The sequence below is a fragment of the Ochotona curzoniae genome, unplaced genomic scaffold (assembly GCF_017591425.1).
Source record: "Ochotona curzoniae isolate NIBS_2020 unplaced genomic scaffold, NIBS_Ocur_1.0 scaffold_3890, whole genome shotgun sequence".
In the NCBI taxonomy this organism is placed as follows: Eukaryota; Metazoa; Chordata; class Mammalia; order Lagomorpha; family Ochotonidae; genus Ochotona; species Ochotona curzoniae.
The window spans coordinates 23,684,243-23,711,225 of record NW_024467115.1 but is presented as its reverse complement, the minus strand read 5'-3'; the positions used below and the strand labels follow the sequence as shown (position 1 = coordinate 23,711,225).

At 38.6% G+C, this 26,983-nt stretch overlaps 1 protein-coding gene across 2 annotated transcripts in view; it reads right to left on the bottom strand.

The window, feature by feature from the left end:
* Nucleotides 1-26,983, bottom strand: part of PHACTR2 (phosphatase and actin regulator 2) — a 114,774-nt gene that overhangs the window by 51,324 nt on the left and 36,467 nt on the right. For both annotated transcript variants that reach the window (XM_040965664.1, XM_040965665.1), the window contains exons 3-4: nt 7,932-8,012; nt 2,855-3,013 (exon numbers count right to left, since the gene is read on the bottom strand). In XM_040965664.1, the coding sequence (XP_040821598.1) occupies nt 2,855-3,013; nt 7,932-8,012 (240 nt within the window). The remainder of the gene's footprint in view (nt 1-2,854; nt 3,014-7,931; nt 8,013-26,983) is intronic.

Sequence of the window (26,983 nt, the reverse complement as noted above, 5' to 3'; positions counted from 1 at the left end):
TTCCTGGGCTCCCTGAAGAGTCTGAGCCTATGGTAGGTAACAGTTATTTGTGGAACAAATAAGTCGCCATCACATGCTAGCTCATTGACAGCCCTTTAAAAATATTTCATTGTTAATAAAATCGAATAGCTTTCAGGTTTCTCATGGTTAACATCAAGCTATATTTAACAGACCGAAGATACATTTGTCTGTCTTTTACATATTTAAGCACACTTACTGAGAAATAATAACAGGAGACTTTGGAGACTTTGAGGAAGAAGTCTCCAGTAACAGGCAAAGGAAGTCAAAAAGTGAAGTTGCGTGCCAAACACCTCACTGCAGTGAATATGGAATCCGGAGGCACAGGAACACGGCCACGAGCTCAGGGTGGGCATTACCCACAGCATGTACAAAAAGGCCACCACTTGCCAGTTGTTTTGCTTTCTTCATCAATTTTTCAAATTAAAAAAAATTGAGTTGTTGTCTTAAAAGGGATTAACAAACACATAGGACTTTAAAGGTATATTATATAATTTTTCAAATATAAGTACTTAATACACGAACTAATGTTCTGGAATAAATGGGCTCAATGCCAAAGGCAAGGGAACACGCACTACACTCCAAAATGAAGGATGAATGAGGAGTATGAATTGGGTTTGCGCAGCAGTGAGATTACAAAAGGAGCAAAGGCAAATGTTGAATTAGCTTTCAGAATTCGTGATGTTTTTCAAGATAAGTTAATCTGCTGGTTTTTGTTCACAGGTGTGTTCTATTTAACACAATACTCTAATACTGTTCATGTGTGATATTCCTTTTAGTATCAGGAAATGGCTTCCATACCCAATATTTCTCTTCAGCATCAGCATGGCTTTGGTCTTTGCTATGGGAACCCTCAGCAAGAGGGAACTACGCAACCATGTTGGTGGCATTAAGCATCCCTGCATCTCCATCAGCTCAGGTCTCCATTAGCCAAGCAAGATGCTTTCTTGCACCTCATTAGACCACAAAAAACTCAATGTACTAATTCTAAATAAAAGACTAAGACATTTCTCAATTATCCATGGACCTAGAAGGTCTACCCTTTTTCTATTTTTTTTTTTAAGTACACCAAGGGCTGTTACTTTAAATAACATAAAACTAGCAGCAAATATTTTATTAGCTGATAAGGAAAACATTTCCTTTGAAATGTGGCCAGTCCAGAGACTCACACACATGGGGACCAGGCAGTCACTGAAGATGACACTACTCAGAGTGACTGTTTTGCCTTTGTTTAGATGCTTATGCTCCACATCTGGATTGCATTCCTACATCCCAGATTTAGCCTGGCTCATTCCCAGCCAGGGTGGAACTGGGGGAGTGAACTGGTGCACAGAGTATCTCTGCCTCTCAGGTAAATAAACATGAATTCTTAGAATAAAAAAAAGATGGCACTGTGAATTAATGAGACATGATTTTAAATGTAAAAGGGTTGTGTGTCAAGACGAATCAGATGGATTTGAAATTCAACAGGTTGGACAGGAGAATTATATTTAAACAAGAAACATCATTAACTTGTATTAATGCTTTCAATCCAATCTCTTTAAAATGTATTTTAAATCTCTTATCTCTTGATAGTCCAGGAACAATGTCACTAAAAGTTTTAGATAGTTTCTCAAAATCAGTGTCTATTATTTTAACCCAGGGACCTCCAAAGGAAAAAGCCCGAGTAAATCTGATTAATATTTGAATAAGGCAAAATAACTTTTACTAATTAACACAGGCGTCTCCAGCTTTTAGGAGCTAATCTATATGTAGACAATTAAGTGCTATGGAATTGCAGAGCAGATAACTGGTACACTACCAAGTATATATAAGGCCATTAAATACTCTTGTTTCCTCTGACGCTGGAGAATTTGTGTCAAGAACAAAAGAAAGAAGATCGATTCCAGCACTTTCTAGAAGTTTTTTTAAAGCTCACCAAACTTTTACTAAGTTTGATAAGTTTTTGCCATCAAACTTGGAGGCAGACATTACAGAGGAGGAACAAGTAACCTGTTCCTGAGGATTCGATTTTACACTGCTTGTGTTGATCCAGAAACTCCTAAGACCATCTTTCTCTATGTGAGTTCCAGTTCACATTTCTGTAAGTGCAGGACCTGCAGATTCCTACATGCAAGAGTGGTGTTGAGATGAAACCAATCCACAGTGAGGAACTTGTGAATGTCCCAGTAGATCCTAGATTTTGCAGGCTTCTCAAATCTCTAGGATATTAATTCTACAAAACAAAGTCTCTAAAATGGCCTTCAAGAAACCTTTCTGAAACACCTCTGGTACTTTTATCCTTCAACTGTACAGAGAAGTCAAGGTGTAGCAACTGTGGTGCTGAGCCAGCAGAGCTCATCCAGAACTGCCTCTCTGGGAAAGGGTCTCGGGTTTCTCCTAGAAATGTCTAGAACCTACACTACCGACTGTGTGGACACCAGCCAAGTCCCACCACCACAGACAGTGCTGGGCTGAGCAAACCCTGTAGGTTTTCACATTTCTCCCCTAAATGTGCAAGACATAAGCAGCAGCTAGAGTGTTTAGACTTCTTGTCTTATCTGAAAGTTCCCAAGAAAAAGATAACCGCCCCAAATATCTCTGAATGAAGAGGCCACTTCTGATGGTGATTACCTTTAATCAATCCTCATAACAATAAAATGATAAAAAAAAAAAAGAACTGAAAACAATGTGCTTATACAATCGATGGAAGCCATCTTCACTACAAATGATCACTTCCCCTTCTTTAGATTTGTAAATCTCCTCTCTGCAGATGTGTAGGTTTAATGCTCACGTTTTCAAGCCTAAAACCTGGGCCACACTAACATACATAATATCGTGTTTCTCTTTATTTTACCTTTCTGATCTTCTGCCTTTTCCTCCAGAGGTGGCGTTTTTTCAGATACAGAGCCATTACCTTCTTCAGACTTTCCTACATTTTCCTCTCGGGTAGACTCCTCGCCGATGGGTATCATGTGACCGTTTGAATTTTCAAAGTTAACTGTTACATCTCCATCTAAAATGGGAAAGAAACACCTAGATGTCTAACTTGATGGCTTTTTGGAAAACCAGTTTCCCACTCTCTGGGATGGTGGGATCTGGGCTCGTGCTTCAGTCCCTAAGGCATCAAGCTTGTGATCTCAGGTGTGAGAAGACTTGGAAAAGTTGGTGGGAAATGGAATTTAAAAAGCAAACATGCTGGTGCAACAATTTTTGAAATCCGTGCATATCTGGTTGTGCAGAAAAGGTCAAAGGTAAAGTGTATTGCAAAAAACTATACGTGGATTTAAAAATTGTTTTACAACAAGACATATGGACCTTTTAATTCCATTTTCCAAGAACTTTTGGAAGTACCCTGGTATTACAGAACAATTCACTTAAAATAAAAGAGGTAGAAAACTCTTGTTAATGAGGGAAAGCTGTTGTGGAGAGAATGTGTGTGTGCTGATCAAGGCAGTGGGAACAATGGTCTGAATCACACGCCATCCCAGGACAGTAGATTCCTTTGTTTACGTGCCCAGGTTCTATGCTTCATGGCAAGACACTGAGTAGTAATGATGGCAATACTCTGGTATATGGAATAAACATTTTAGTGAGCATCCAAGTCACAAGATGAATGCAAATAGACAACCAATGAGATATGTGATTACATAGTTTGTGAGAGAATATGAAGATATCTGAGCACCACTGTCTTCAGAGTACACATATGACATTTTAATCTTTCACAGTTATATATTGCATCTTCAGAGAAAAAATGGTGCCAGTGTTAACACCTTAATTTTATGTTTACAGAAAGATGGCAATGTACCTAGGCAACTGTTCATAACCAACCAAACTAGGGTACAAGATTTTACAGAAACTTATTTCAGTGACCCTTTAAAAGGTAAACTCAGTTCATATCTGGAAAAATTTCAGAAGTTCTGCTATCATCAAAAGGAAAATCAATAACTAAAGTTTTGATCAGAGCTTTTCCTAAGCAATTTTTGATTAACATTGTTTTAGTAATCTTTACAAAACTTGAGAACACTTCGGAAACTTTCATTGCTGAGGTTCAACTTAACACACACTGGCTTTCTTAACAAAAACAAGAATTACATTTTAAGAAGTAAAACACATATAATGGAACTATGCTATACTTAAAAAGAAGCAATTATTAAGTTGTATAACTCCCAACAACCTGTAATCTGATTCTACAAAAAGTCAAAACAGACAATAATTAAATGTAAAGCCATTCAAGTGGATCTTAATTATTTCCAAAAAATTAAACAAAGAATTTTAAAGAGTATGTGCAAAATAAAAAATAACTTACATGATTCTTAATTCATATTATTGGATTTTAAGCAATTAACTATAGGAAAAAAAAATCCAGTACAATATACCCAAACAAAATCAAAATCATGTAAGAATGAACAATTCTAAACCAAGCAGGAGCATTTCTTCAAATAGAACTCCTCAGTTTCTATGCAAACCATCACAAATGTACATTTTCTTTTAATTAGTGATAATAAAACATGCTGAGATCATATTAATGACAATTTAATCTTAAGCACTATTGAATCAAAATCATCAATAGGTTAAATGAATGATTTTTAAAAAAACTTATAACAAAGAGAAAATTTAATAGCATGGCACAAGAAGAAACTGGATTATTTAATGATAAAGGAAGATAATAATGTGGAAAGATACTTACTTTGAAATATGTAATAAAACTAGCTCATTAAAAAAACTGCAGAAAAAGAGATGCTTGTGAGAAATAGGAAATTCAATAGAGAACTGAAGGCATTAGTTGATAAGTGTACTGTAAATTTATCTTAGTATTATGTGTTAAGAAAATTGTTTTAGAATTAGAATAAATCCTTAATGACACATACATGTGTAGGCAAAACAAAAGCACAGCAAAGGAAAGTGTGGAAGAAGTTGAGCCTGGTTGGAATAGCGAGGCCCAGGGCAACATAATTATCAGCAAGAAAGAGAAAGTGGAGCAATAGTTATAAGCTTACAGCAGAATCAGGTAAAGCACAGACAGAAGTGGTTAAATGATGAGTGTGAGAAAATATGTGGGGAGTTATTGTTTTCTGGAAAGCAAGTGTATGGGGATCAGATTAAAGACAGAATAGATAGGTGGAGAAAATCATGCCTGACCAAAAGGTGAGCGGCTCATTGGAAAGATAGGTACCCGAAAGGAGAAAAAGAAAAAACTGTAGATAGGCAGACATCGGTAAACCCTCATGGTAAAGTCGGAGACAGGAAAAAAAAAAAGAAGAATTAGAGGAACTTGGACTAGACCATGGACTTCACAAGAGGAAAGACTGCTGAACTTCTAGACTGAAGTTAGTTCTTGGTGTACAAAAACAAAATCATCTGAAAGAATTAACAATGGTAATAATAATACCTGGGAGTGGGGCTGTGGGGCTGGATGGGTGAGGTTCTGCCCAGAAGCTAAAGGGATAAGCAGACAGAGCTGACAAACACTGTCAAGAGCTGAAGCTAGGGCCAGGGGTCAAGGGCAGCAATACATCTTTGGCAGATGAGAGCAGAAGGCCCTCAAGAACGGCACCTTCCAGTCTCAACGTAATTCCCAAGACAATTTGTTTTGTTGTTTTTTGTTTTTGTTTTTGTTTTTGCGGGGGGGGGGGTGATGGCAGAAAACTTCTTTTCTCCAGCTGTTGGCTAAAAAGAGAAAAGGATTTCATTTATAATAGGTATCCTTGGGAACTTCAAACATTAGATGATTTCTGTAGTTTTAAATAGGCCCCAGGCAAAAGGCAGAAAATAAGACTCAGTAATTAATGACTTCTCAACTATCAAACTTATCATGTTATATTTAGGTTAACGACTTTTATTATCTTATATTTTGAAACTTTTACTGTTTGCCTGAAAAAGTGAAGTATAAAGGTCAAATAATTGTCAGAGTTCTTGGAAATAAGTATATATTGGTCATGGAACTGTGTGACTTTTAGGATGTAAAAAGTTAGGTAGAATAATAATCAAGCAATAGGAAACATTTGTTTAAATTGACCATTCTTAGTTATATTTGCAATAAGTAAAATCTTTCTCTATCGGTATTGTTTAATTACAAAGTAAACAGCTCCTCAATCTTTACCTTTAAACCCATTATCATTTTAACCATATTTTTTTCTATTTATTTATTTAAAAATACCCTTCTAATAAAGGATGTCAACAATTGTTTGGGCCCGCTCCATGAAGCTAACGACTTGGTCGTCAGCTTTCGGGAGATCTACAACAGTTTTACTGGCCCTTTGCAGTCAGGTGAAAAAATGAATTTTGATTTTGCAAGCCAATGTTTCAGTTAAAAAAATCTAAGTGTGTATTGTTCTATTTTCAAATGTCTAAGATAGAAAATATGCAGTCTTAATAGGAAATTAGGACAGATATAAAATTCATTCATAAAGTAGAGTGAAGACAGCTTGACAGGTTAAAAATCGAAGTAAAATATCTAAGATTGAGAGGACTTAAGAAAAAAAAAAATGGTATTATTCACTCCAGATTTCCCTATAGTCTTTGAAGCAGAAATGAGAGTGTAAAACATTTCCCAACTCCAATCTGGAATTACTCAGATGTTGGAACAAGTAGGTTACTTTGATTTATAAACAGTGAATGCCAAAACCTGTTAAGCTTTTTGCAAGGAAAATATGAGCATATATCAGGCAAGGAGAAAAATACTATTATTCTGCTTTCAAATTAATAGCATTCTATTTGTTCTCATGAAAGTACAGTAATAGTATTTTATTCCAGTAAATGTTGGGGCCAAGGGAGAATAAGATAAATCAATAATGATGCCACAAAATATCCTTTAGTTTTGATAGCAGTGGGAGGAATGGAAATCATGTGGTATTATTTATTTGGAGAAAAACCCATTGCTGGTGTCTTGTTTCTAGGGCCAATTTCAGTTTCAATCTGATTCCTATATTTTCCAAGCAAGATATTTTCTTGGGAGGACAGAAACAAAGGTGTAATTAGAGGGGGCTGACATTGCTGTGAAGGTTAGCCACCTGTAGCATTGTGCAGATGGAAGTCTCAGCTGCTCTGTTCTCCATCCAGTTCCTCCCTGATATGTTAGGCACTAGATAATGGCCCACGGACTCGGGCCACTGACCCAGTATGGGCATGGCATAGTTCAACCCTGGCAATTATGATGATTTAGGGAGTGAATTAGCAAATAGAAAATTTCTGATTTCTGCCTGTTTGTCTCTCTCTCATGTGTGTGTGTTTGTGTCAACTCTGCTTTTCAAATTAATAGGTAAGAGTAGAGGTAGGAAAAAAATACTTGGAATTAGTCATTGTTAGTGAAAAGGTAAGAGGCAACTAGATTCAAAGAAAGGAAAGAAAACAATACTTGAGAGAATGCACAAAGCAGGAAATCTATTTAAGAGAATGAGCTAAGAGAATACATAAAGAAAAAGATTTACTAGAGTGTATGAAGCAGATTAGTTTAATTTGCCCATTCATGACTTACTGATCATCCATTTCAGTGTATCATAGAGTGTAAAGAATAAAGAGTGGGTGTGCTATATCTTTCCTCTTTTTTCTCTTACTGGATGTGTTAAGTAAGGCATGGATCTAGCTGAAAATTACTGCAACGATAGAATTTAACTTCAACAGAAAAACAGAGTTTCAGAGACAGAGAAGTCAAGAATACCTTTGAATCTTTACCTGTATCTATAGTCTCCAAAAATGTAGGTATGTCTGATTCTATTTTCAGAGTTTTGGGTAGAGTGGCATAGAGGACGTGCCAGGGAAACTCTGGGTCTTTCTCCTCTAGCACCTCAATTTCTTAAAGCAAGATTTTTGGTGTATATCACTCATGCTTTATCTGAGAAGGACCAGGGTCATTTTAAATTTCAACAGAAAATGAAAGAAAGACTAAAGAGTGAAGGATCAAATTATTTTAAACATATGATTAGTTTCCTCACCTTGATCAGGCAATTCCTTAAGAACTCCCCTTCTTATCAGCTCCTCTCTACTTTGTCTGGTGGATATCTTCCTTTCTAACACTTTTAAAAAGAACAAGCACAGGTAAGAATCAAATCATTGCTTAAAACAATTAAGAAAAACACTCTAAGCAGAATTGAACACATTTATTCTGTTCACATGGGGGCTCAGACTCACCTAGCAAAACATGTGGCTGAGGCTGAATCAACACAGCCATGACAAGGGCAAAGGACTAGTCCATGGTGCAATACTCAACAGTCATTGTTTCTGGTCTTCCCAGCGATCATCTCTGACCGAGACTCCAGACCTTCAATTTCACACCCACCAAAGAGCATAGAGGCCACTACTTACTTCAAAATCCCTCTTCGTACTGTTGTATTCTAAAACAAACCCTTGTATGGATGTTCAGTACATGTAGAACCTGGATGTGCTTATATTAAAACCATCACTACACACAGGCTTTCAGAAAATATTCAAGTAACTCCTCTGCTTCTTGAACAGTACAAATTACTTCCCTGGTGTATTCACTATCACATCACCACCCATTTCCATAAGTCCAACATATCAAATTTCTGGAACTCTCTTTGCAGCAATACTCTTAAATTCTAGAGTGTTCTGACATATTCCCTGATAAACCTCAAGACTTAGTAGGTTGGAGAAAGCAGCGAAGAATGAGCAGTTTTCACAAGTATGGAAAAAGATGGGGATCTCAACAGATTCTTCATTCTCCTGGAAAAAAATATCTGAATTCTTGGAACAACTTCACAACAGAGCTTAGGAGTTCATGGGCGGGGCTTGAGTAGCATTAGCCTTGTCTGTACATAATATTAATTCATGAACCCTACATGCCTATGTAAATGCCAGCTCCACTCCCCACTTCCAGGAACTGAGAAGGTGTGTAAATCTAACACATGATGATGTCATGTACTAATCCTTTGAGTCAACATTCCCCTAAGTGTGCTCTTAAGAAATGTATTCCTTCCAGACTCTGTGTTCCAAAACAATATTTTGACCTAGCAGAGAAGGGCTAGAAAACTTTGAGAAGGTATGGATGAGGGGAGGCTGGGCAGTGATGATAGGACTAGATCTCAAACCTCTGTAAGATTCCAATTCCTGCCCTCACCTCCACAGCTACTCTAGGCAACACAAATCAAACTGAATTGAAGTCCACCTCCCCAATGACACCCTGACCCACACAATGGGAGCTCATGACACTGCTAAAGATGTGGCTGATGGAAACTGGGATCCAGGTAACCTGGAGGAAAGACACTAAAGGGAGAGATGGGGTGGGAGACCAAGTTTTGGGTGGCAATCATTGCAGTAAGTGCATGAAGGTCTTCAGCAATTGTTTACCAATGGCAGCAACCCCAGAAGACGCACATGTAACCTCTCTTGAAGAAGTTGGATCCTTCACCTCCACTTCATGATAACTGGTAATTTTGGATTTCTTTTTCAATTTGGTTATTGGAAAGCTCAGGGTAAAATGTGATACTGGTGTTGTGGTTGAGCAGGTAAAGTCACTACAGTATATGCTGGCATTTTATATGGGTGCTGCTTCATGTCTTGGCTTCTTCACTTCCCATCTAGTTCCCTGATAAAAGCAGCGGAAGATCCTCCAGATGCTCAGGCCCTTGCATTTAAATGGGAAACCCAGATAAAGCGCCTGATTCCTGGCTGCAGGCTGTCTCAATCCTGGCTACTGTAGCAATCTGGGGAGTGAACCAACAGATGGAAGACCTCTCTGTGCCTCACTCTCTCTTCTTTTCTGACTTTCAGATAATAATTGTTTGTTTGTTTAACAAAAAAACCTTGAAATTTAACACAGATTTCATCTAACTCATGTTTTCTCCTCCATATTCTAATTTTACTTATTTACATTTTATGTGTTAAAAACACATTCTTTGTTGTAAGTTTTGTCACACACTGTTTGGATAGAGTCAGAATATCAACATAGAAGAAAATAAGTGAATGAATGTTCAAAGTAGAATAATAAATGTGTTTTAACAGGGAACCACACAAAAGCTTCCCCTTTTCAGGTCAGTCCCATCTCCACTCCATAAACTCTTGTTCAGAAGTAACAATAGCTCACTGAATGGTTAGCAATTCCAAAGGACAGATTTAACTGAGCTGGGGGTAAGGAATTGTTTATACAAGATGGGTTATTTTACCTGAAAGGGATGTTCTTAGTGAAACGCGGTTTGGATTTGTTCAGGTCCTTGTCTCAACACAGGAAATCAAACATCTATCCACACAATGGTACATAAAGGAACCCTGCCGAGATTCCTGCAGGTGGTTTAAGGGATCCAGACCACTGTTGTCTGCAATGGACAGTCCAGACCAATTCAGGCTTGACAGGGCAGTGAGGCGTGGTAGGACTCTGGAACCTTCTTAGAACAGCTGTCTCAGTCCCCACCCCTGGAGACCCCTGGAGGCCCATCAACCAGAAGTAGCTCTAGCCTAAGCTTGAGTATAGATTGTATAAGCAACTGTCATTGGCTGCAGGCGTCAGCCCAGAGTCACCATCAATATCTCAATATTGTCACCATGGCTGTGTTTGTTACTTTCTTTCTTTCTCTTTCTCTTCTTTCTTTCTCTTTTTCTTTCTTCCTTTCTCTTTCTTTCTTTCTTTCTTTCTTTCTTTCTTTCTTTCTTTCTTTCTTTCTTTCTTTCTTTCTTTCTTTCTTTCTTTCTCTCTCTCTCTTTCTCTCTTTCTTTTTCTTTCTCTCGTTCTTTCTCTTTCTCTTTCTTTCTCTCTCTTTCTTTTTCTTTCTTTCTTTCTCTCTTTCTTTCTTTCTTCCCTCTTTTCTACCTTCCTGCCTATCTCCCTCCTTCCTTCCTTCCTTCTTTCTTTCAACATTTTTTGAAATTAATTCATTAACTAATTTTGGAGAGGCACACTTACAGAAAGGAGAGAGAAAAAAAAACCCTTTCATCCGCTGGTTCACTCCCCAAATGGCTGTAATGACCAGAGCTGAGCTGATCTGACGCCAGATGCCAGGAACTTCCTCTGGGTATCCATGGGGATACAGAAGCCCAAGGACACAGGCAATCCTCTGCTGTTTTCCCAGAGTATAAGCAAAAAGCTGGATTGAAAATAGAGCAGCCTGGACACAAACCAGCATTCATATAGGGTACTGGTGCCACAGGATGAGGCTTAGCTTATGACATCATGGAGCAAGTCCCAGTTGCTGTCTTTCTTATCTATATCTGCCTTTTGTTTACATTCAATAAAACATGTAATAATTTGCTGCATCTGTAAAAATGTTTGAAAAAGCGGTTTTCAGGGCTCTTGGTTTCCAGTCTCAGGAGGAGTTGGGGTAACTTTGGGGAATACAATCACTTTGTATTCCTATGTCTCTAATCCATGAGCTGTAGAATTACAGCACAAGATCCAGCAGTCTCTGAGGACAAGCTCAAGAATCAGGGGAACCTATAATGAATCAAAGTTGTTCTATAATCATTGCTTTGAGCACCTTTAAAAAACCTTCTTGCACTTAAAAAAAATCACCCGAGACTATACCCAGTTTATGCTTCTGCCTTTCCCTAGTGAATCCTGCAGGATTTTTTAGATTGAGTTTTTCTGTTGCTTTAATTCTAATTTATTCTCAGCTAAAAATTTCTTTCTTTTCCCTCTTGATAACTCCAGAGGAGTATGGGCTTCCGGCCAACAATCTCAACCAGCTGCTTTGTTCTTTTGCTCTACCTCCTTATAAACAGGCTCTGATAGGAAAATGCCATTAGCTATTTGTTTGGTTCTTGGCTGAGAGCATTTTGTACACATAATGCAGATATCTGTGTACAGGGCCAAGGAGAACAAACGGCAGGTGACTGAGCATGGAAGGTATGTTGCTAGGACACAAAATTCCAACCGCTGCTCTCACCGAAGGACAAGTATTTCATTCTTTATCTTTCAAAATATTTGCCTCGTGTTGATCTTAGTGTCTGTCTGTTTGTGGAGCATATTCACTAGCCACTCATTCATGGGCTCCAAGGGGTTTGACATGGGCTTGAGCCAGAAAGGTCATTCTAGTCCAACGTGCCCTGCACACCAGGGGCCATCTCTGAACATTCCTGACACATGCTCACCTGCTTCAAAACATTAAGAGCAGGATGCTGAGCAGGCAGCCCAGCCCCTCCCAGTATCAGTCACCCTCATTTTTAGGAAAGGGTTTCTCAGAGGAGTCAAAATCACATTCCCTTGCACTTGTACATATTAATCAAACTCAAGATCTCTGGCACTCCTGACCAGAGTAAGTCACTGAGAGAGGAAGATAGCTGGAGGCAGCAACACGTGTTCACTAAAAGCCAGGCAGGTAATGGGAACCTCACAGAATCTGGGGCCAACACTCCTCAGCTACTCTGAGTTTGAAGTTCATTCCCCTCTGAGCAGCAACATTGCCAGTGTTGGAGGAGGCTGTCACACAGCTGGGGGATAGCCAAAATATCGACAGGGAAGAGACATGTGGAGAGCCACAGCACAGGCCTCTCCAAGCAAACTGTATCACCTGCTGGATACATAAATGGATACTGGCTACTCATTTTCACGCCGGTTGAGAAAAACGCGAATGGTTTTAGCACAAGCTAAGCAAAATTAAGAATTGGCTTCACTTTCCACCCAGGATGAATGTGAGCAATGACACACGTTGGAGTTCTACCTGGGAAGTAAAGAAGGCACTATCACACTTATACTCTATGTTTTCAAGTGTTGGTAAGGACCAATTTGCCAGTGGTTGTAGCATCTGAAGTTCTCAGTAGGATCTGCAAGTTGCTTCCATCTATACATTCCCTCCTCTTACCTGCCTGTCTCTGAATACATGGCAGGACTACACAGAGGCCTCTGTGGATGCCTGGGCACCATTTCCCCAGACACTGTTTGGCTTACTCTCCACCATGCCCTTCAAATCTCTGTTCAAAGGTCACTGGACCAGAAACATATCTGATGCAGGAAAGCTCATTACCTTTCATATGCATAACCAATTGCTTTCCTGGAAGACACCAAGTTCTGACATGTATGTGATCTCTATGAGAACCAAAATTCTGCTCAGTTTACTATTGTGCTTCAAAAAAGACTTGCAGGTTGTTGGCATTCAAAACTATGTTAAATAAATGCATTAAAAAAAAACAGGCTAATGACGATAAAGTCTTATTTTTCTGCTCTTTCTCAGCCTCTAATGCAGACAGTCAATGAGAGTTGTGGCAAAAGTCATAAGGAACAAGAGGCTTCTATCTTCCCCACCCCACTCCTTTACAGCTGGCCAGGACAGTGAGAAGGAAAATTCTCAGTTTTTTGACCTATGGATCATTTGAAAAAAAGTCTCTATATGCACCAAAGAAGGGAGCCCACAGTGTGTAGAGGCAGACAAGTAGCAGGGTGTAGGACTAGCTGAGGTTCTCCATAAATTAGAAATGATTTATAATGTCCTTCTGGCCATGGCATGGTGACTGTGGCGTCTGCATTCAGAAAAAGAGGCTGAAGCATATGCCACTAGCTCCTTTGAGCACAGACTTGGTCAGGACTTTATATTGCTCTGGAAGTATCTAAGAGTAAATCTTATGGTCAACAAGTCACTTGTGTTTGCATTGGGCAAGGAAAAAGAGCCCTAATTCTCAATTCTAACACTTTTTAATGACTGAATAAAATAGAAGAGCAAATAGGACAGCATTAAATAAGTGTGCCATGTTATCTTCTTGTTTCTGAGTGGTGAATGGTCTTACTGTCAAACTGTGACCAAAACACAGAAAAGTACTTGTCTTGTGTACAAAGTGCTCTATAAGAGCTGGCTTGGCTCTACCTCTCTTCAGTGCCAGTTGTGGAAAACAGAATGTCAGAGTCAAGTTCTCTTTTAAAAGACCTTTCAGAAGGCAAAGGTAGCTAAGTCATTTAAAGAAATCTACCAGGATGCCATCCGACAGGACACTTGCAAAAACCTTCCAAAACATCCCAAGAATGTAGGGCGGCACACTACAATCAACACCCCCACCTAAAAACACTCCAGGGCCTGGCCATTTTCTTGTTTATCAGATGACATTACTGCCCTATTCAGAGATCCTTAGACCACAGAACAAGGTGAACTCCTTGGATCAACAGCCAGGATTTACAAGGAGTTCCAACTAACCATCCACCCCTACACTTTTTTATTCATCTCTATATTACAAGCTCAAGTCAAATTTTACTTGCTGCCATTCCCTAAATATCCTCTGTCCCTCTCCAGCTCCATTCCTTCACATACTGTTTATTTTTTTTTTTTCATACAATTGACTTACTTTTCTTACAGGTACAGTCACAGAAAGAAGGGGAGACAGAGAGAAGGAACGATGGAGAGAGGGAGAAAGAAAAGAGGAAGGGAGATGCCATTGGTTCCCTTCCCAGATGGCTTTGACAGCCAAGTCTAGGTCAAGGCTAAAGCCAGGACCCCAGCATTCCATCTGGGTCTCCCATATAAATAGCAAGGGCCCAGGCACATGGGCCATCATCTGTTGCCCTCCCAGGCTCATTATCAAGAAACTGAGTCAGAAGCAGAGCAGCTAGAATTGAACCAGTACACACACAGATAAGATGATGCTGACAATGCAAGTGGGTACACAATGCCTGCACCAACTTAATGCTTCTTCTTCAGAATGGACTGCTTCCCTATTCCTCTCCGATGAAATTTTTGCTAGAAGTTTAAGTCCTCTTCAAAGAATATCCCCTGCATGGCAACCTCACTACCCCAATTGGCTGGAATCACAGACTTCTTCTGTACATTTGATGTGTTTTTTAGTACCATAAATATGCTTCGGCTTCTTTAACTGCAAAACACAAAAACAGTTGCTACTTTTTTGGTTCTCTCAAGCATCCAATTGATATTAGCTATTACTATTACTTCGACTGTGATATACATGTGCAAGGTTCATTTCTATGTATGCAGTCTGAGCTGCATGAGTTCTTGTTTTCATTTCACGTCCATGATGCTGATATTTCATATTGCACAGAGTAGATACTGGGGATTTGAACATCTTTTTGGAAGGATCTTGTGGGAAGGCATGTCTAACATCATTTTCCATGTCTTTTAGAAACAGACCTCCTGATTTTTGGGGCTTTGGGAAACTACCTCACCATTCCCTACTCCATGTCATTTCTGCAAGGCTAACCCCATGCCTGGGCTCTACATTCTAGGCTTTAGGGCTCCTGGGCTTAGCCTGTATCTCCCACGTATCAGTGATTAGTTCAGAGAGGGGCACATGCCCAAGCAATAAGATCCAAGGCTATGAAGTTTGCTGGAACAATAGGCAAGTAAGGATTCCTTTTTCTTTGAGAGATTATTATAACTAGCTGAATATGAGCCTAGAGTTGCAACGATACTTTGCCCTCACAAAAGGAGAGCATAAGTCAGAAAAAAAAGAAAAAGTCAACTCAGAGGAATACAGACTCAAGATGGAGAGTAGAGGCCTGACCAGAGCTCTTGAACACCTGGATCCAATCATGCCTGAAGGTTGTGTGCCCCTGGGTTTTCCAGTTACATGAACCAATAAATCCCCTGTCTGCTTAAGCCTGTTATGATTCATCTGCAGTGAACAGCCCTGACAAATCATAAAGGTATCCAATAAATGTTTTTAAATTGAATTTTCTCCCAGCAGAGATCAAACATTCTCTAGGCTTGCAGGGTAGAAATGTAAAAGAACTATGTACGCTCTTTTCCCCCTTTGAGAGTTTGAAACTTGGTCAGGCATTAAGAAAGAGGAAGATGGAGAGATCTATGTCCCTTCCTCCCCTTGGGAAATTAATGTCACAACTTCCCTCCAGAAACCTGATAGTAATCATCTATTTATTTCGTGCTTAGAGAACATGCTCATATTTCTTTTTTCAGCAATTCCTCCCAAGTGTCCCTGAAAGATTGGCTAAACAACTACTTTCATTTCCCTCCTACAAATAAGGATATTGGGAGTTAGAGACACTCAGTACATTTCCCAGTCACATAGTTGGAATGGGAGTGAACCCAGATGTGTTTGGCCATCAATGCAGTCTCCGATCTGCATTGATACTTATAAAAGTTTCGACTTTCCCATGACATGTACAATGCTTTTTAATTTTCCTTCAACACATCGACAGAAGAATAACTTTTTTAATCTTCAAAGGTAGTTTTCAGATGTCAGTGAATTCTCACGGTTCAAATTGTCAAGGCTAGGTAAAACACACTTGTCCTGTCCCCCATCCACCCCAATGAAAGTCTAGCCCTACTTCGTAAACAAATAAACGCTTTTATCAATATTTCATGCGTCTATCCTTCCTGTCTTTGGCAAATTTAAATATTCATTTTAGCTTTTGCCTTTAATTAATGTAACAGGTAGGAAGGCTTATAAACTGTTCAGGGTCACAGTCTCACTGAGCTGTATGACTACATGTTTCAGGTGGTAGGGATAACAGAAAAAGATGAAGAGCTGGATGGAGGAAGTGACTGTCTTTGATCTGTACAAACAGCACAACCCCAAATCACTGCTGTCGCCACAGGGACAAGCTGGGTATGGCGAGGGCACATTAGCCTAGGGAATTTATGATTTTTCTTCCCAAGAGAGCAAGGTTCAGGACTTAAACAATGGGAAGTCCTCAACTGCAGAAGGGCCAGGAAGTGCAAGTGATGCAAAGATAGGAATTAACACACAGGAGTTGTATGCTACGTGAGCCCCTGCCTATTCTTCCTCCTTCTACTGTCTCACAAAGAAATACAAACACCCAAGAGATATGGTTTTGAATACATTCAATTTGATGAAAACTTGCATGCTTCCATTTCCTATTTCTTCACAGCATATGACAGCAAATGCCAGATACAATGAGACCAGAGTGGATGTTTGAAGAAAGGGTCAAGGCAGTCATCTTTAAAGTAGCTATGTTCTGACTTCATACCAGGAAGAACAAGCTAGAGAAGTGGCTAAAAAAAAACAAATCTCGACTCCAAATGGAGCTAAGGTTTTACAGTCTAGAAACAATACCTCATGCGGAAAAGGAGCCTGGGATACTGAGCATCTAAGTGACACCACTGTTCAGGAATTGCTCTGGAACAATACAGCACATTTCAGGGACTCCATAATTTCAACTATGATGGGACAATATCTCATTTCAGCTTGGGTTTGTTAGCAGCAAGGGATGTTACAGAGGAAACAGATTTTAGTGATAGCAAAATATTCTAGATTAAGACATTTTTACTAGTACCCTGAGCTAAAAAGGTTTTGACTTCATCATATCTCATGCTAATCTAGGGGAGGGAGAGCTAGGAAGGAATGCATAATGATTAAAATCCTGTGTTTATTTAGTTAAGCCATGGATAACATACACACTCAAGCTAATAGGTAGGGCTAACTAGTCCAAGTTAATGAGAAAATTGGAGTAGAAATTTCTGCAAAGCCATGCTCACTGCTCTCATACACACATCTCTCAAGATGATTAGAATTTTTTGGTGAACATTTTACACACTCCTCTCCTCTATCTACAATGTTACGCAAGAGAATGTGGCAAAATTTGCCCAGGTCTAGACTAACCCAAAGGGATATACCACATCTGACTCAGGTAACTTCAACTCATTTTTATTTGTTTTATATTTTTAATTTATTTCCATTTTATTTGGAAAGGAACAGAGATGGATAGAGATCTTCCATGTGGTGAATAATCCCCTAAATACCTACATGACCAGGCCAGGCCAAAACCAGGATTTGGAAACTGAATTCACATATCTTCCACATACATCAGGGACCCAACTACTTGAGTCATCACCCACTCAGAGAGTGCATTCGTAGAGACTGGATGCCAAGTACATGGGCCAAGCCTCAAAACAGGCACTCCAGCAGGGAATGCGGTGCCCTACCAGGGCAGACTAAACTTCTGCACACAACACTCAATTCTCAGATGAACTTTTTATTTTTCTGCGTGAGTGTGAAACTATAAGGCTTAGAGAAATGTGTCTTTTAACTGTAACTGAAACCATAATGTTAAAAGTTTGACAGCCAAGTTAACTTCCTACTTTGATATATACCATTTTCTTTTTAATAGCCGCTATTCTTTCAAATTTTCTGATGTCATTGTATCATCAGGCTGTCATCCTTCTTGAAGATTGAAAGATAAGCAAGTAGAATTGAGTCAAAAAGTATATATTCTCGTTGATATATCACATATAGCAGTATACAATTGAATAGACATTTAAAATACATAGACATATATAATACATATGACATACATAATTAAGAGGACTATACTGTATACTGGGTTGAAGCATTCTATACACAGAAGTCTAAGATATGTAATACGATTATAATAAACTATATATATTTGATTAAGAAATACTGGTTCTAAACACCTATATTGAAATGACCATATCACTGTTACTATTACTATGTATTTATATTCTTCTTATATTGTTTAGTCCTAACTTCAAATAACAGAAATAATCCCATTCATTAAAAAAAAAAAAAAAACCGCTATCTTATTTCAAAGTGCTGCACATGCAGCAAAACACACAAAGAAGAGTATTTTTCAAACCTCATGGGGTGGAAAGTAATTCGAACTTGAAGAATTCAACAAAAATGACTACATAATGTCAAAAATGTCAATGGCCAATTTAAAATACACTCTAGTTGGTGTCACTAATGTTTTGCACTTGATTGAGCCAAGATTTTCTTTAAAAACAAGTAGCAGAGGCTGGAAGAGTGGAAAATGGGAGTTGCTATAAATAGGTAAGAAGTTTCAGTGTTGCAAGATGAAAAAGTTCTGAAGTAGATACTTTATAACAATGTGAGCAAATTAACACAGCTCAACTCATACTCTAAAAGTTGCTTAAAGTGACAAGTTTTGTTTTTTTGCATTAAAAATTAAATTATAAAACATTTGCTCTGAAGAGTCCTATACAAATATTGGTATGAAAAGTAAATCAAAAAGCTTTCACTGCATTGATAAACAATGATTTTCTTTTTTTTTTTTAAGATTTATTTATTTCTAGTACAAAGTCATATATACAGAGAAAAGGAGAGGCAGAGAGGAAGATCTTCCATCTGATGATTCACTCCCCAAGTGACCACTACAGCTGGAGCTGAGCCAATACAAAGCCAGGAGCTTCTTCTGGAGCCTCCTCCCACAGGGGCACAGGGTCCCAAAGCCTTGGACCACCTCGACTGCCCTGCCAGGCCACAAGCAGGGAGTTGGATGGGAAGTGAGGCTGCCAGGATCAGCGCCCATATGGGATCCCAATGTATGCGAGGCGAGGACTTTAGCCACTGAGCCACCATGCCGAGTCCAATGATTTTCTAATTATTTTCATATTCTTTCCAAGCATGTTTTTTTTTTCTTCTATTAGGTTTTTTTTTCGTAGAATTTCTTATGCTCTATTTTAAATCGGTAACTAAGTAAATTCTTTTTTTTTAAAGATTTATTTTTATTATGTTTTTATTGGAAAGGCAGATATACAGAGAGGAGAGACAGAGAGGAAGATCTTCCGTCCAATGATTCACTCCCCAAGTGAGCGCAACGGCCGATACTATGCCGATCCGAAGCCAGGAGCCTCTTCCGGGTCTCCCACACGGGCACAGGGTCCCAAAGCTTTGGGCTGTCCTCGACTGCTTTCCCGGGCCACAGGCAGGGAGCTGGAAGGGAAGCGGGGCTGCTGGGATAGAACCGGCGCTCATATGGGATCCCGGGTGTGCAAGGCGAGGACCTTAACCACTGCGCCACCACGCCGGGCCCAACTAAGTAAATTCTTATTTGAAATAAAGAAAACTTAAAGAGACCCATTTTCAAAATCTCGGGAAATTTGATTTGGGGGAGTAGTTGAAGGAAACTCAAGACAAAAATATAACAAACTCCTTTCACATAATAAAAAAGAAATATGAACTGAGATTGTAACTTTTATTCCAGGTTGGAAACAAGTCAGGAGAATATATAAGTCAAGAAAACAGGACTTAGCTTCTCAGTGATAAGGACCAGATAGTAGCACAGGGAAAAAAAGAAAGGAAGGAAGGAAGGGAGAAAGGAAGGAAGGAAGAAAAGAAAGAGAAACAAAGAAAAACAGATAGAAAATCACCAAGTAAATAAAATAATGGACTTTCCTGACACAAATGCTCTGACCCAGCCAGAAGGGGCTCTGTAGTACCTTTAAAAGTGTTTAAACTGGCACCACTCCCAAGGAAAATGAAATTAGGAAATGATCCACCCAAGGAAGGGACACAAACAATTAAATGCTCTCTTAAAACAACACAGTCACTGTGTCTCACCCCAAAGGAAGCCTTATTTTATTAAGACATCAATGAGAACACTGCGCCTTTCCACAACCAAATGTGATAAAGAATAAATGGAAAACAAATTAATAATAAATAATACATTTCACTCTAGTAAGTGGGATCTCTTGAAAACGGTATTGATAAGGAAGAATCAGTGAAAGCAGGCGGAGGCATGGCTCATTTGAGAACATTTGCACAGAATGCTCCGTAAAAACGACTTGCTGCTCTGAGCTCACCTGTGCTAGAAGAGCCCCCCTGTAGGGTGGAGATTGAGATACTGGTCAGCTCCACTAGGCAAAGCTCAGCTCCCATTAAGCAAATGACATACCATTCCCAGAACCTACGGGAAGCAAGGGAGATTCCTCAACCCATTTACAAATATGGCTTTGTGGTTTACATTTATCTGTGCACAATGCACCCTGATGGATTTTCCACCCATTGTGCAGCTGGCTATTTTAAAGCTGTGATGGAATGCCCCTATATTTATGAACCTATTCATTTCAATTATGACAAATGTCTGAAGAGTAAGGATTCATATTCTATCATTCCCATAAATAGAGCTTTACCCTATTACAGACCTATAGTGAATAAATAGATACTGCTCAAGTTAAAGGTGGGGCCCTAATGATTCTTTCCTTCCACCTATGGATAGAAAAATATCTTCTACAGGAAAATTCAAACAAAAACCAGGGGTCAAACAAAAGAAGCATCATCATAATAATATGTCTATTTAATACACATTAAATATTAAAAGGAAATCTGCTTTAACAGCATCATATATCTTCACAAAAACAACGGAAGAATTATTTCTAACACTTACTTGATCTGATTAGGTTCAGCTATAAAATACACTGATACATAAATGAATGAACTGCAACAAGCTTTTTATTTCAATGATATTCCCGCAGGAACATTTAAAATGCAGTCTGCACAAAAATGGTCATAGTTACTTCAGTTCATTATCTATTCATGAAAGAAAAGGTCCTTGCCTTCTCCATTCAATGAATGAACCATTCATTTTGTCTAGGATGGCTTTGCAGATCCTTTGAGGCTGTTGTAGGTGACTATGAGTGATGGGAATACTAAAGGAGAAGTCCAGCATTTTCCGAATCACATCAATCTATTTGCAAATATTCCTTACATGAGATTGGAAAAAGCCTATTCATTCAACAAACATAAATGCTAACCCTAACCTAAGCACTATTTTGGTCGCTCAGGCCTCTAATCAGAGAAGAGGAAAACAAAATTCTCCATCCTTTTAGGATGTTTGTGCTATTGGGAAGAAGGATAGCTTAATAAAATAATACAAATATGTTTTAAGCATTAGAAGGTGAAATGTCCTAAAAGGAAAATGAAAAAAAATGAAGTAGAATAAGAGGGATCTGAGGTGCAGGAGTAATTAGTTCACACCCATGGTGTGGCAAAAACAAAGAGATAGATGATAACACATGTTGGCTACAGAACGAAGAAATCCTACTGCTCTTATGTGCCAGTTGGAACATGTAATGGTATAGCCTCATCTGGCAGTTCCCCAAAATATTAAATCTCAAATCACCATATGACTCAGTTATTCCAAATCTAGAAAAAGAAACCAAAGAAGTGAAAACATAAATCCACAGAAAAAAATGTACACAACTCTTTATATCATGATTATTCATAACAGTCCAACATGGAATGAAATCATATGTCCATCAACTGATACATAGGTAAGTAAGTAGACCGTGAGCTATTCATACAAAAGAATACCATTCAACAATGCAAGGAAAAAGTACTGATACATGTTGTAACATGGATAAACCTTGAAATTATTATGTTACATACAATTCAGTTGTAAAAGGTCACATTCCTATTGTGTATTCCTCTGGAAATGGCTGAAGACAGGCCAAGTTAGAGATGGGAAGCAGAGCTGGGGATAATGGAGGAAAGCAGGGGTGACTGTTAATGAGTATGAGACTTCTTTTTAGGATAATTAAAATGTTGAAAATTTCAGCAGTGGCTATGCAGCCTCTGAACAATACTAAAATCATGAATTACATGTGTTAGGTGGGTGAATTGTATGTTTATGTACTAAATCTTAACAAGACTGCTTTTAAAAATGCACTAGAAGAATGGTGATGTTGGAAATAGGGTGACTGATCTCACAGAGAAAGCGTCACCTGCAAATGGACTTCAGGAGATGAAAGAGTTGGTTTACAGCAAAGAAATCTAGAGGAAAAACTCTAGATTTGTTTTCCATTTAAAAAGCCAGATGGGGAACCACAACTAATAGAAGAAAGATAAACTGAATGGTCCTAAAACAATCAAATAAACCAAGTTTTCATTTTAAAATTATTTTAAAGGAGAAAGTTTCAGTCCCAGACTTTCACTGGAGAATTCCATTACTTAAGAATAAATAACATCCATTCTACAAAATCTTTTCCAGTAATTGAAGATGAAGAGTTCCCAAATCATTTTAAGAGAACAGGGTCACCCTGATACCAAAATCAAAGATTGTAGAAGAAAACTGCAGACTAGTATCATGAAATGTCAAAAAAAATCATCATCAAATAAAACCAGGAATTGAAATAAGAATCAGATAATCATTTACAATAGGTAAGCAATAGGAAGATATAAGGTACTTAAAACAACATTATTTTCTAAAAACTTCTAAGGCTTAATGGAGAAATAGCGAATTAAATGCAGAGGATTATTAGTTCATAGATTAAAAGATTCACCATAAAAAAATATCAATTGTACCCCTAAATTACAGTATAGATTTAATCCAATTCCAATAAAATCCCAATAGGTACTTAAAAAAAATAAAGATTATTTATTTGAAAGGTAGAGTTACAGAAAGAGAGCCAGAGGGAGAGAAAGAATGAGAGACAGAGGGAGATCTTCTGTCACTAGTTTACTCCCCAAATGGCCACAACAGCTGAGGCTGGGCCAATCAAAGACCAGGGAGCAGAAGCTTCTTCCATGTTTCTCATGTGGATGGCAGGGTCTCTAACAGTTGGGCCATCTTCTCGCTTTGCAGCCACTTTTGCAGTGAGATGGATTTGAAGTGAAGCAGGTGGGACTTGAAATGGCGACCATGTGGGATGCCAGCAGCACAATCGAGGGCTTCAGCCTCTGCCCCTCAACACTGGCCGCAACAGGAACTTCTTGAGAAAAAAATTAAGCTGATTCTAAAATTTACATGAAAAGCGAAGAACTTGATCCATTGAAAGTTTTAAAATAATGAGCAAAACCGCAGAAACTACATTACATAATGTTTATTTTTATAAAGCTACAGTAGTCAAGAGAGTGTGAAAACATGCATAGATTAAGAGAGCAGAACAGAGAGTACAGAATTAGACCACACACACATTCAGGGCCAATTAATTTTTTCACAAAGATGCAGAGGCAATTCAAGAGGGAAAGGGTAGTCTTTAAAGAAGGCTGCAGAAAGGCCGCATGCAGGACTTCCAAACATTCCAGGAATGGCCATTTGATTCAGCAGGTAAAACCCTGCTTGGGAAGCCCACATTCCTTATGGGAGTGCCTAGCTGCAAGTCCCAACCCCATTTCCAATGCCAGGTGCTTGTTGCTGGACACCCGAGGAGGTAGAAGTGATGACTGATGTGCCTGAGTTCCTCTTACCCATGTTAGGAACCATGCTGTGTTTTCAGCTCTCAGCCCTGGCATGGCCAGCTCTGATTATGGCAGGCATATGGGGAGCAAATCAGCAGATAGAAGATGTAAGTCTGTCTGTCTATTTATTTATTTATTTATTTTTATGGCATTTCATTTTATGACATCATTTCATAGGCTCTGAGGTTCCCCCAACCCCTCCCCGTACTCTCTCCCCATGGTGGATTACTCCATCTTGTTGCAGTATTACAGCTCAAATCCAGTCTTGTTTGTTTCATTGCAAGCATGTACCCTGCATACAGTCCAACATCTTATTGCCCAGATCAATTCAACAGTTTCTTGGGGAGACCATCTCTTGTCTAAAAGCAGAGCTGGCAGAATATCGTTTTGACCAATTAAAAGCCATAACATAACATCAACAACAGTTTACAACATTATGGAGCTAACTGACATGGTATTGAGTGACTGATAAGTTAGAAAATGCAAGTTCTTAACCACATCCTGTGAAAGTGTATCTGTCTTAATCTTACGGTTTTCCAGATAAATCGATGCTGATAAAAATATAATGCCACTTTGAAAAACAATCCAGACAGAAAAAAAAAAGATGAATTATATTTTATAAAAAGTAAGAACTTGTGCTTGATAAAAGATATTGCTGAAGAATGAAAAAACAAGTTACAGCCTGGCAGGAAGTATCCGTCCATGACTTCTCTAGCAAAGGTCCTCAGAGGATATAGCACACTCTCAGAAATCAACGGCAAGAAAAGAAACTATTCTATAAAAACTTGCCAGAAGATTTAATTAGACCTATACCAAAGAGGATAAATGAACAAAAAAATATAGCTATTGATTTGCAAAATGATGCAGTGCAAAGGCAATTTAATAGCAAAACAATAGTCTTTTCAAAAAAATGGTATTGAAGCAAGTGAATACTTACATCTTATACAAAAATTATCCAAAATGAGTCATAGAACTAAATATAAAGCATAAAACTACAAAACTTTTTGAAGACAATATAGGAGAAAATATTGGTGACCTGGAGTTAGGTAAATAAATCTGACATTTGATATCAAAGTAAATCTATTTTTTAAAAAAATCTGCTAAACTAGGTTTTACCAAAATTAAAGTTTTTTTTTTTTTCCTGTAAAGAGCATTTTTTTTTAATAGGAGAAAGGCAGGCTTCAGGCTGCAAAAAATAACTGCAAATGAAATAGTCAAAAGACCTGAAGACAAAGTTTACCAATGAGACTATATGGATTCCAGACAAACACATGAAAAGAATTTCAACACTGCTAGCCACTGTGGAAACTATGCTAGTTGAAAATGCCAATCACAAAAAAACAAATATCGTATGATTCCACTAACATGAAGGCACTTCAAAAAGTTTATGGAAACACATACTTTCCATGAACATTAGAAACTATATACTGATACTGAAATATATTGAAATATAAATTAAAATGACATATACAAATAAAAATGAAAGGAACTGTCATTGTGGCATAGCAAGTAAAGCCACCATCGTGATGCTGACATTTCATATGAGCACCACTTTGTTACCTGGCTGTTCCACTTTCAGTTCAGTTCCTTGCTGATAGCCTGGGAAAGCAGCAAAGATGGCCCAGTATGTCTAGGCCTCTGTCAGCAGCCTGACCCAGTATTGGATTGTAGCCATTTGGAGAGTGAACAAGCAAATGGAAGACTGATTCGTTCATTCATTCTTTTTTTTTGTTGTTGTTGTTAGATTTATGCATTTTTGTAGGAAAGATAGGAGAAGAGAGTCAGAGAAAAAGATCTTTTATTCACTGGCTCACTCCTCAAATGGGCACAATGGGCAAAGCTGAGCTGATCTAAAGCCAGGAGTCAGAAGCCTCTTCCAGGTCTCCAACATGGATGTAGGGTCCAAGGCTTTGGGGCATCCTCCATTGCTTTGTAAGGCCACAGAGCTGTGTGGGTAGTAGAGCAGGCAAGACATGAGTCAGCACCCATGTGGGATCCTGACACTTGAAGGGGAGGATTAGCCAATTGAGCATTATACCAGGCCCTTATTCATACATTCCTTCTTTTTCTCTCTCTGCATAAGTCTGCCTTTCAAATAAATAAATATTTAGAAAATAAGCAAAAACGCACCTGATTGAAAAACAAAAGAATTATCTTTTTTGAAGCAGTCACAATTTCATACATAGCAAATGAATGTTCATATAGCTTGCATATCTGCTTCTCACATAAGCCACTCCACAGCTACTTTTAAGAATATCTTAAGAATCTACACCAGAATTGTCAAAAAGATTAAACATATTGGAGCTGGCATTAGGGTGCAGTAGGTGAAAGTAGCAGCCTGCAACATTTGGCATCCTACAGGTGTTAGTTTAAGTCTGGCTAATCCACTTGTGATCCAGAGCCCTACAAATACCCCTGGAAAAGCAGTAGGAGATGGCCCAGGTACTTGTGCCTCTGCCATCCATGTGAGAGAATGAGATGAAATTGCAGCCTCCCAACTTCAGCCTAGTCCAGTCCTGGCCACTGTGATCATTTGGGGAATGAATGAACATATATATGACCTTGCTCTCTCTCAATTCTCTCTTCTGTAACTCTCTTCAAATAAATAAATAAACCTTAAAAAAATGTAAAAAGAGTAAATATATCTTCTTGAAGCCTGTAAGTTCATTGTCCTATGGAGAGGCCAAAAGGTTCATTAGTTCATTAACCAAAAGGAGAGGCAAGACAGGAAAAAGCTTTGGAAAAGTGAAAAAGCTACTTGTGTTTTTTGAAAGGGCAAGAGTTTAACATAGCTGCAAAAACGATGCTAGGGGCCATGCTTGTTTGGGGCCAGTTTGCAGGGAATGTTTTCAACCAGGGCTGCCAAAGATGACCACAGGTCTCATTGTGATGCCGAGGTCTACAATGCTCAGAAATTATTCTAGTACGCTCTCAACTATGACCTCTATCTTTTTTTCCTTGTAGAAGAGCCATGACGAGGCAATTTATAAGTATAAGTCAGTTTTCCTACCAAAAAGGAGGGTGACCAAAATTGGGAAACCTTTTTATTTTCTGGAAAAGATAAAAGGTAATAAGCAAGAGTAGGAAAATAGTACGCCAAGTCAGAAAGAGAAATGTCTTGAAGAAAAATGGAACCAAAACTGCAGCGCAGAAGTTCACACCAGAAACAAGAAGACGAAATGGA